The 11,875-nt window shown below is 40.9% G+C and overlaps 1 protein-coding gene across 1 annotated transcript; it reads right to left on the reverse strand.

The window, feature by feature from the left end:
- Positions 1-636: 636 nt before the first annotated feature.
- Positions 637-2,315, reverse strand: LOC121790206 (ferruginol synthase-like). Its single transcript, XM_042188472.1, has 2 exons — positions 1,415-2,315; positions 637-1,352 (listed from the first exon to the last, which is right to left on the reverse strand). Exons 1-2 carry the CDS (start codon positions 1,835-1,837, stop codon positions 750-752), a joined length of 1,026 nt encoding a protein of 341 aa, XP_042044406.1. The 5' UTR covers positions 1,838-2,315; the 3' UTR covers positions 637-749.
- Between the last annotated feature and the right edge of the window lie 9,560 nt (positions 2,316-11,875).

Consider the following 11,875-nt stretch of genomic DNA (forward strand, 5'->3'; position numbering starts at 1 on the left):
AACACCTTTAGTCTTAAACATAAAACAAATTATAGCCATTAGATAGATGGATTGGATAGATATGATTTAAATTACCCGAGCTACATTATTTCACGCATAATACACATTATAGGGACATTATACAATTGGGCCAAGGTTTAAGTTTTGGCTCTGTTTCGTTAAAACTGAGTTGGGCTGGAAATAAATTAATAATTAGGCCTTATTTATTGAGTTAGTGGGCGTGATATTATTTAAGTTTTGGACTTGGGACTCAATTTATGTTTTTTTATTTCTTTTAGTAAATTGTTTAAACTCGGATCTACTTTATTCCAAGTAATTTAATTATTCTAAAGTAATTAATTTTTTTTATTTAAACTGTTCACAAAGTAATTAAAGCTCCTGATTTCATTCATGCGAAAGAATGACATTAATCTCTGTAAGTGAGATATAAAATTAAGATAGGTGCATAATTCTTGGGAAAATATACAATATTTTTCGAAATGTCTCAATTTAGTTGAGTAGTATTTCTTTTTTGACAAAAAACAAAATATCTAATTACTCTTATTTTATCCTCTCTCTTATATTATTTCTTTATTCTTTCTCCTGTTTTAGCTTATCTCCATGTCCAAAAGATATATTTCAGCTAATTGGGATGGATGAAGTACCAAATAGTAATATGATTGATAATTTTCAATATACATAATACACAACATGGGTTACATTATTGGAAGCATGGGCTATTATTGTCCATTTATTAAGATGAGAAAATCTTAAATTTTAAACGGAAAAGCTCTAAGTGGAGTTGCTTTGCTCAAATTTATCCGAAACATGGCTTCTTTATGGTCCGGGTGATCCTTGTCTTTCTGAAGTTTCCAGTCAAAATTATGAACCAAAACAGCGGTGGTCATCTGCAGAATACGAGTTGCCAAGGGTATTCCGGGGCATATTCTCCGGCCCGCCCCGAAGGGTATGAGCTGGAAATGCTGGCCTTTGAAGTCCAGTTTGTTGTCAAGGAATCGTTCTGGCTCAAAAGATTCCGGATCAGTCCAGATGCTCGGATCTTTTGCCATTGACCACGTATTGACGACTATCTGCGTCCCTTTTGGAATCATATAACCATTCACCTCTTGATCGGCTTCTGACATCCGGGTAACCGCAAGAGGCCCTGGCGGGTGATAACGAAAGGTTTCTTTGATCACTGCCTGCAGATACGGGAGGGACGCGATGTCCGCCTCCTGGATTTTCCCATTCTCTCCCACTGCGCTCTTTATCTCTCGTTTTAGCCTCTCGAGTTTGTCCGGGTTGAATAGTAGCTCAGTCATGATCCACTCGACCATGTTCGAGTTGGAGTCTATTCCTCCCACGATTAATTCCTAGTATATTTATAGATTTTTTTAGAAAAAAGGTAGACCAAATCAATGAAAATAGAACTTACGAGAAGTAAATAAGGGATATCTTGTGTGGTAATGTTGTAGTCGTTTGCTTGGGTGATATCGATGATTGCCTCGAGCAGATCCTGCTTCTTGTTGTTGGGGTTGTTCCTTCTGTGGTCCAACCTGTGGTTAAGAAAATCACGGAATTTGGCCAAGAGTTTACCCAAGCTTAACTCAGCCTTGCGCTTCATCCCCTGCGGATCCAAGACTTTTAGAATGGGGAAGTAGTCGGTGATATTGGGAGCAAATAAGGTGAAAAAATCTTCCATGATCTTCATCAATTCCATGGCGGTGTCCGGGGAGGTGATGGAGAAGATGGTGGTGAGCAAGAGGTTGAGGTTGGCCATGAATACCACATTGTGGAGGTTGACCACATCCCTTCGGTCGCAGTGGCCCTCGACGTGATCCACCAGCTTCTGCAGCATCTCCTAGCGGAGGGCCTCACTTTCTTCGAGGCACCGCTCCGAGAACAGAATCTCCTTGCACATCTTGCGCTTGTCGCGCCACTCCTTCCCTGCCGGACCGAAGAAAATACTGAACTTGTTGAACCCGCCTACATCCATCGCATGGGGGACGGTCCGACCGGAGAAGACCTGGCCGTGGCGTTGGAGGAGCTCCATGGCCATCTCCGGTGTGGACACCACCACCGTGTACACGCTGCCTATGCGGATTGACATCAGAGGGCCATACGTTTTCGCCAGCTGTCTCAGTGTTTCGGTCTGATTTTTACCTAGTTGGTGAATGTTTCCGATGATCGGGAGGGGTCTGGGTCCCGGAGGAAGCCGTTTCCGTGGCCCCTGGAGGTATACAAACCACCTTAAACCCAACAACATTACACCCCTCACAACACCAATCAAAACGGAATCCATTTTCCACTGCTTTTTCTTCTCCCTTGCAACCTTGTATGCTAATATGCCTCCTTTTATAACCCAATTCAACTACTACTAATATTTTTATATTTTAATATAATGCTAGTATACTAAAATCAAAATATACAATATGGGACCTGGAATTAATTAATGATCATATGCTATATATATATATATATATATATATAGCAAATTTACGATATTTATTTCAATATATCATAAGAAATAAACGTGGAATATAGGACTTCTTTTTTCTCAAGTAGACAAATTAAAAAAATAACAAAATACTGGGAGTATTATTGAGTAGAGGAGGTTGTGGACCAAATTAGTAAAAATTAATACACTCAAGGCTAAAATATTGATTGGTCCTTTATCGTATATGTAATCAAGAATGCTTGCATGATTTTTTAATTTTATAACTATTTCAATTTCCCTTTGGGGGTAGACTAAATAATAAAATACTAACGTGGCGGGAGAAATTGGAGGTGTATTATCCACTAATGTAAATGCTCTTACACATTTTGGAAATGCGTTGACTCCTTTGGTAGAATTTTAAAAAAAATTGTCACATTTAGGGACATGATTTTCTAAATACGATTACTTACACATTTTGAGAATACGTAACTCTTTCTGTAGAAGTAAAAAATGTCATATTTAGGGATATGATTTTCTAAATACGATTACTTCAAGAATTTCGCCCAAAATTTATACATCAAGATATATTGATTTCACTTCATCAAAAAAAGACACTTGGGTTGGTACAATGCTGTTTTGTGAAATAAATTACCATTGAGTGGAGGCTGTGGACCAAATTAGTGAATATAATGTAGTTAATTAACAAGGAATTTTGTCACTAACATGCCTTGTCCAATACGGCAAAATCGACAACTATTAATTATTAGACGAAAATATTTGTTGATACTAACTAAATTAGTGAATGTAATGTAGTTAATTAATAAGGAATTTTGTAACTCACATGCCCTATCCTATACGGCAAAATCGGCAACTATTAATTATCAGACGAAAATATTTGTTGATATACTATCCAAATTAGTGACTGTAATGGAGTTAATTAACAAGAAATTTTGTCACCCATGCCTTTTCCTTTATGGAAAAATCTGAATACTACTAATTATCTGGCGGAAATATTTGTTGATGCTATATTCACCCTTCATCCTATACAAGTATCGCCATATTTTTTTGTCCTTCCATAGAAATGGTCTATATCCATTAATAATAATCCTTTTTTTAATTTTCTTTTAGAGTGAACTACATAAATGGTACTTGATCTTTCACTTTCGCACATAAATGGTACGTGATCTTTATTTTATTTCGTTTTTGGTACCATATAACAAAAATAACTCTGGCTACCAAACATGTGATTTTTAGTTATGGATGATATTTTTGGAAATTTTAATTAAATAGTACCAAACATGTGATTTTTTTCTTCCTTTCTTATTTCTTTTTTCCTTCTTTAGTTTCTTCATTTTCTTCTTTCTTTTTAGTATTTTACCTTCCTTTCTTCTTACTTTTTTTCCTTAGTTTATGTTTCCTCTTTTTACTTTTCTCTTCTTTTTCTTCTTTCTTTTTAGTGTTTTATACATACATCTAATTGCATTCATAATATAAATCAAGAAAAAAAATACCTAATCAAATTAATTATTTAAAGTAATTAAATCAATTGAATTATTTATATTAAATTATTTCATACTCATTTTAGGGTTGAAACACCTAACTAAAAATATTCAAATTTTTACCATTATGAATATAATTAACAATTTTAAATTTTTACGAAGACTATATTGATTAGTTATTAATTTAATATTAAATAATAATAATAGTAATAATTATTATATAATTTATAATTTAAATAATTATACTATTGGTATTTATTTATTAATTATATTATTGGTAATGTAAGATAGAAAGAGAACAAAAAATTATTACACTTTAATTTTGTTATTTTTATTAATTAAAAAATATTATAGTTTGATTTTAAGTAACTAAAAAAATATTATATTTAGTTTTGTTAATTTTAAAAATAGTACTAGTAATTAATTTTTTATAAATTAAAAAAATATTATACTTTAATTTTATTTAAAAAATAATTATTTTAATTATTTAATTTTGTATAGATATAATATTATTGTACTTCAATATTATACATTAATTTTATTATTTTGATTTAAGAAAATAATTTTTCTAATTTTGTAACATCTCATTTAATCGTGTAATATCATGTTTTAGTCGTTATCGTGTCGTGTCAAGTTATATTGTATAGTAACTTACTATCATTAATAGAGTGTTAACTTTTTTTTGGATACACGATAATCCACACGAATCCGACATGAACCCGTTGGGTTAGAGCAACCACAACCGTGCTCTTGCCAACGAGCACGATTGTGGGCCAGGCCCCACTTTTTTCTGCCTGCTCTTAGGCAAGAGCACAACAACCACAGCCGTGCTCTTCCGCAAGAACGAGCACAAGAGTCCCATTTAATCGTGTAATATCATGTTTTAGTCGTTATCGTGTCGTGTCAAGCTATATTGTATAGTAACTTACTATCATTAATAGAGTGTTAACTTTTTTTTTGGATACACGATAATCCACACGAATCCAACATGAACCCGTTGGGTTAGAGCAACCACAACTGTGCTCTTGCCAACGAGCACGATTGTGGGCCCGACCCCATCTTCATCAAAGAATCTAGTATTCGTGTAAAGAAACACATATCTTGCCGTGAAGATTATAGAACCTGTACCTTTTCTATCATTTGGGACAACCTTAAAACATACCTCAGTACACAACTCCAATTACTTGGATACCTTTTCCAAAACATGTGTTGGAATAACTCCACACCTTGTGATGTGCTGGACTAGACTTGCCTCTAGTCCACAACTCGCGTGTTGTAGAAGGTACTGATGTTATAGTAGTTTCTTTAAGGTATAACTCATTGTTTCCAACGTATATCCCATCAATGATAAGGTGTTATTGAGTAAAACTGTTCACTTATCGAACTTGTCTTCGAGAGACTTCGATATCTTCTTATATGACTATCCCATTCTTTAGAAGAATGCTTGGAGTAGTCAACTAGGATTTAACTCCCACTACTGATCTTAACTCATTGCTCGTCTCCTATGGTATAAACCATTAAGACTTGCTAGTCTTTCTATGTCGTACCTATATAAGTATTCTGAATCCCCTGAACCACCAAAAGATTCTAACTTGTTGTGCATCAACCAGACTTACCTGACTTTCAAGCTATTTAACAAGTAAGCTGTTAAAATCTCGATAGTCACTTGAGTTAGACAAAATCAGTTTGAACAATTACTAAGTACTTTCTTGGCCTTATGATTAAGTACCATAAAAACTTTATCATTCATTGTTTAAGAAGTTGAACTGTGGTGTTAAACTCAATCTTTTTGCAATTATATTGTTTAGATACTATGATGTATAATTTGTTTTTCTATGGCACTATGATAGATATTCGATGAACATTTCTCAATAATGCACGCATTATCAAATGACATCGAACGTCATTTAATCATTAACTAGTTTAGAAACTGAAACTGAATTCTTTCCAAACTAAACTGTACCAATAAAACAAAGTCTTATACATCAAAACAAAACAATAAAGTGAGCATAAATAAATAGCTCCAAGTGCAACAACTGCCCAACTAGATGTAGATCTCTTCTTTAGAAGTTGCATTGTTTTCTAAGCCATTGTCCTTCTATATAAGAGGTCAATCCGACTTACAATGCATCTTCTCTTTGCCTTTTTCACCAAATTTTCTTGCCTTTCTTGCTTTCAGCAGGCATTGATGACAATTCAGCTCTTCCCTCTTTCCATTGCTAGTCTTCTGTTCGATTGAACTAAGACATAGGAAAGATACAACCTTAATGAATTCGTCAAGTATCATGTTATCTTCCTCCAATAGTAATAAAGTGAATATAATGCCAAAGGTTTCCAACTTTTCAGTAACAACCTTCATATAATCACTTCCTATTACATTTGGCGATGAACTGAGTGTAGAAACTATTTGAGTAACTGAATCAGAAGATTCATGAAAACTTTCTATCTCTTTTAGATGTTCCAATAGAATCTGGACAACGTCCTCATTGGATATTCCTTTATCATCGGTATAAACCAAGATTTGTCTCACTACTTAAAAGAAAGTAGTTTGACCTTCTTCCTCAAAGAACTTATCGAGTACATGCATAAAATGCATTCTCAAACTTTCTTTGTAGAATTTTGTCGAGGAAATGGAGGACATGAATTAGTGAGTACAAACTTTAAGTTTTCAGCAATGAGAATCTTATCCATTTAATATTTCCAGTCTACATAATTTTGGCCTTCGAGTTTGATTTCTTTAAGGTTCGCAGACATTATTAAGAATTTGGCTGAGAAGAAATAAAACTATTTATCACATACTATGCTTAATACATAATCGCAAACAACCATAAAACAATTTATGTATCTCACAACCGTAAAATCCAAAATAAGTACGCCTTTAGAGAGGTCATACAAATTCGGATTCCAACAATTTCCTGGTCACAATACCGACGGATAGTCCAGAGACCACTAAGGTGGCATGGCCGCCAAATATTGCCTAAGCATTTACCATAAAGGGTTTTTTTTTTTTTTTCCAATTAACTTTATATATTTATATCATATATATGAAGGAGGAAATTACAAATCAACTCCTATAACAAGGAGGAAATACAAATTGCGCCTTCCAGGGTTCGAACTCGAGACCTCCAGGATGGACGCGGTATCCAACGCCCTTTACCGCTAGGCCAAGGGGCTTTTTTTTTTTTTTTCCTCAAACACCATCACGGCGGGGGGTTAAGGCGGACCCCCAACCTGTATATATCAAAAATCACCAAAAGAACATACATCAGACGAGCCCAAAAGTGACTCGGTCCGCACGAGAGATACAAAACACAAGAGCTAGCAAAGCTACTATGGTATCCCCACAGACCGGGTACTAATCATCTAACTAAAGAGAGAATAAACATAACAAAGCTATACATCATAAAAAGGACAAGGATGATGGCCAAAAGCGGGCCAAATCCAAAGGAAATCAAAAAACCATAAATCAAAACCACGAACCAAGTGAAGTAGTCATCCATCTCGATATCTGAATCTGAAGTTTGGATAGCCCAACTGGTCCATCCTGACGAGCGACTTCAAATACCGAGGCGCTGAATCCGCATCAAAGAAGGTGATGGCAGGGGTCTGGACCCCCCTACATGCAAAAAAGTCTGCTGGCCGGTTGCCCTCTCGATAGATGTGAGAGAACATAAACTGTATCTGAGCGAGCAAAGTGCGAATGCGAGCCATGTGATGTCACACATCCGCTGCTCCTCCGCGTCCTGAAGTGAACACCGCGACCACTGCTGCCGCATCCATCTCGACCCAGACATGCGAGGAGAACTGCATAGCCAGTGTGAGCCCGTGAAGAAGAGCTAAAAGCTCCGCCTCGAAGGCCGACCCAGCTGCGAGAGGCGTACAAAAGGCCCCCAAGAGAGAACCGTCTGAGCCCCGAACCACTCCCCCAACACCTGCCTGTCCCGTCGAGCTAGTAAAGGCCCCGTCGGTGTTCAGCTTCACCCAAGGATCGTCGGGTGGATGCCAAAGCACTTGCAGGGACCTCAGAACTCGCCGGCGAGGAGGAGCCAAAGGCATGAAGTCAACGGCAGGGGTGCAACCGCGCCAATGAAGGGGGACTAGCACACCCGCTGCCACCAAGATCCGCAAATGCTGAACAACCTGCCAAATAACATGTGAAGAACGAAAAGAAATGCCGCGGTGCTTGCAGCTATTCCTCTCCGTCCAAATGAACCAATATACCAAGCAAGGAATGATAAAACTGATGTGCAAGGTGGGAGCCCTGTGAGAGGACCTCCACCAAAAACCTAATCTACGTGCAATATCAATGCACGTGTGAATGTGTGTGCTAATATAGGGGAACCAGCCATCGAAGTAGTCCCAAACAGATCTCGCCAACGGACTCGACACAAACAAATGCTGAAAAGACTCGACTGAAAAAGAAGAGACACAACACAGACACTTGGATGCGAGAGAGATACCGCGGGTCTGAACATAGCACTCAACAGGGACCCTCTGGAGGAGGAGGTTCGAACTCGAAACCTCCAGGATGGACACGGTATCCAGCGCCCTTTACCGCTAGGCCAAGGGGCTTGGATCATAAAGGGTTTAGGGTTTAGGGTTTTTTTTTTTTTTTTTTAAATTAACTTCATATATTTATATCATATATATGAAGGAGGAAATTACAAATCAACTCCTATAACAAGGAGGAAATACAAATTGCGCCTCCCAGGGTTCGAACTCGAGACCTCTAGGATGGACGCGGTATCCAGCGCCCTTTACCGCTAGGCCAAGGGGCTTAGATGGTTTTTTTTTTTTTTTAAATTAACTTCATATATTTATATCATATATATGAAGGAGGAAATTACAAATCAACTCCTATAACAAGGAGGAAAGACAAATTACGCCACCCAGGGTTCGAACTCGAGACCTCCAGAATGGACGCGGTATCCAGCACCCTTTACCGCTAGGCCAAGGGGCTTGGATGGTTTTTTTTTTTTTTTTTTTTTTCCTCAAACACCATCACGGCGGGGGGTTAAGGCGGACCCCCAACCTGTATATTTCAAAAATCACCAAAAGAACATACATCAGACGAGCCCAAAAGTGACTCGGTCCGCACGAGAGATACAAAACACAAGAGCTATCAAAGCTACTATGGTATCCCCACAGACCGGGTACTAACCATCTAACTAAAGAGAAAATAAACATAACAAAGTAATACATCAAAAAAAGAACAAGGAGGATGGCCAAAAGCGGGCCAAATCCAAAGGAAATCAAAAAACCATAAATCAAAACCACGAACCAAGTGAAGTAGTCATCCATCTCAATGTCTGAATCTGAAGTTTGGATAGCCCAATTGGTCCATCCTGACGAGCGACTTCAAATAACGAGGCGCTGAATCCGCATCAAAGAAGGTAATGGCAGGGGTCTGGACTCCCCTACCTGCCAGAAAGTCAGCTGGCCGGTTGCCCTCTCGATAGATGTGAGAGAACATGAACTGTATCTGTGCGAGCAAAGTACGAATGCGAGCCATGTGATGTCTCACATTCGCTGCTCCTCCGCGTCCTGAAGTGAACACCGCGACCACTGCTGCTGCATCCATCTCGACCCAGACATGCGAGGAGAACTGCATAGCCAGTGGCAGCCCGTGAAGAAGAGCTAAAAGCTCCGCCTCGAAGGCCGACCCAGCTACGAGAGGTGTACAAAAGGCCCCCAAGAGAGAACCGTCTGAGCCACGAACCACTCCCCCACCGCCTGCCTGTCCCGTCGAGCTAGTAAAGGCCCCGTCGGTGTTCAGCTTCACCCAAGGATCGTCGGGTGGATGCCAAAGCACTTGCAGGGACCTCAGAACTTGCCGGCGAGGAGGAATCGAAGGCATGAAGTCAACAGCCGGAGAGCAACCACGCCAATGAGTGGGGACGAGAACGCCTGCCGCCACCAAGATCCGCAGGTGCCGAACAACCTGCCAAATAACATGCGAAGAATGAAAAGAAATGCCGCGATGCTTGCAGCTATTCCTCTCCGTCCAGATAAACCAGTAGACCAAACATGGAATGATGAAGCTGATGTGCAAGGCGGTGGCCCTGTGAGAGGACCTCCACCAAAAACCTAATCTATGTGCAATGTCAGTGCACGTGTGAATGTGTGTGCTGATGTAAGGGAACCAGCCATCAAAGTAATCCCAAACCGATCTCGCCAGAGGACTCGACACAAACAAATGCTGAAACGACTCGACTGAGAAAGAAGAGACACAACAGAGACACTTGGATGCAAGAGAGATACCACGGGCCTGAACATAACACTCAACAGGGAGCCTGTGGAGGAGGAGGCGCCAGATGAAGACAGAGATGGTAGGGGTCAGCCCAGCATTCCAAACCATGCGAAGTCCGAAATGTCTAGGGGACCGTGTCCGGATGAGCTCCCAAGCTGAGGCCGTCGAGAACTCGCCATCGCCAGTGAGGCTCCATCGCATCACATCCCGCCTGCCCACCTCAATCGGGACAGCCCTGATAAGATCCAACACATGCAAAGGCACACCATACAAAGCCAGATAATCATGCAGTTTTTCAACATGCCAAGTATGATCATGCCAAAATCTAGAGACCCTCAGCGGCAGGAAGATCAGTCCCGGGCGAACAATAGGTCCTAAGGGGGGAGATCCCCGACCCACACGTCATCCCAGAAACTAATCCGCCCTTCGCCTAGGGACCACCTAATGAGACCATGAACCTGACCCCTAATGTCCGTGAGACGATGCCAGATAGGACTATCATGCACCGAGTAAGGAGAAATGAAAGCGCGACCAGCATGGAAACAATACTTGCGCATGGTGAACTGCGCCCAAAGTGAATCCTACGCGAGAAATCTCCACCAGAGCTTGATGCTGAAAGCTTGACGACCTCGCGGAAACGACGGATGCCGAGGCCCTCCCTCATCCAACGGCAGGCAAATCTTCTTCTTCCAGCTAACCCAGTGAATCTTCCTCTGCTCCCCAACCGTACCCCAAAAGAACCGGGCCAAGATCTGCTCCAACTCTCTCATCCAGTACTGATAACGGCTTCAGGACCTGGAAGATGTGAAGAGGGATGGTGACAAGGGTGCTCTTGATCAGAGCGAGGCGCCCTCCAAGAGAAAGATGTCTGTGAGACCAGCTGTGAATCCGGTCTACCATCTTCTGTCGGATATCTAAAAGGTAGCCGGCCTTCAGCCCCCCCTTATAGATAGGGACACCAAGGTAAGTGAAAGGGAGGAATCCCTGCTGGAATCCACTCGCCTCTGCCACCTCAGCCGCCCAAGCGTCGAACTTCTCAAAGAGGTAGAAATGACTCTTTCCCATGTTCACCATCTGACCCGACACGGCAGAATAGTGCTCGAGACAATGAACCAGCCTCTCCACGGACTGTCTGTGCGCCCTGACAAAAATGATATAACGTCATCGGCATAAGACAAATGGGCATATGGCCGGTGCGCGCCTTGCACATCTATACTCCATATCGGGATGTGCGTCAACCAGCCTGTTCAAGCTCCTCGAAAGATAAATCCGCAGCAAGCACGAACAGCGACGGCGATAACGGATCTCCCTGGCGAAGTCCCCTCGTAGACTGAAAGAAACCTGCCGGAACCCCCGTTCACGAGCACTGAGAACCAGCAAGAGGAGATGCAACGATCGACCATACTCACCCACCCCGGCGGGAATCCCATCCTCTCAAGCACCAGAAGGAGGAAAGACCACTGCACTCGATCATAGGCCTTAGCCATATCTAGCTTGAGGGCCATATTAGGCGACTTTTTGCCTTCTGAATGAGTGACCTGCCGATATCGTGAATCAATCCTGAGCCAAGAGCACATTATCACTGAGCAAGCGACCCTTACAAAACCGCTCTGGTTCGGCGCCACAACCTGAGGAAGCAGCGGCGCCAAACGCGATGTCAAGATCTTGGAGATGATCTTGTTGGTCACGTTGCAAAGCTGATCGGCCTGT

This window comes from Salvia splendens, unplaced genomic scaffold (genome assembly GCF_004379255.2).
Source record: "Salvia splendens isolate huo1 unplaced genomic scaffold, SspV2 ctg440, whole genome shotgun sequence".
In the NCBI taxonomy this organism is placed as follows: Eukaryota; Viridiplantae; Streptophyta; class Magnoliopsida; order Lamiales; family Lamiaceae; genus Salvia; species Salvia splendens.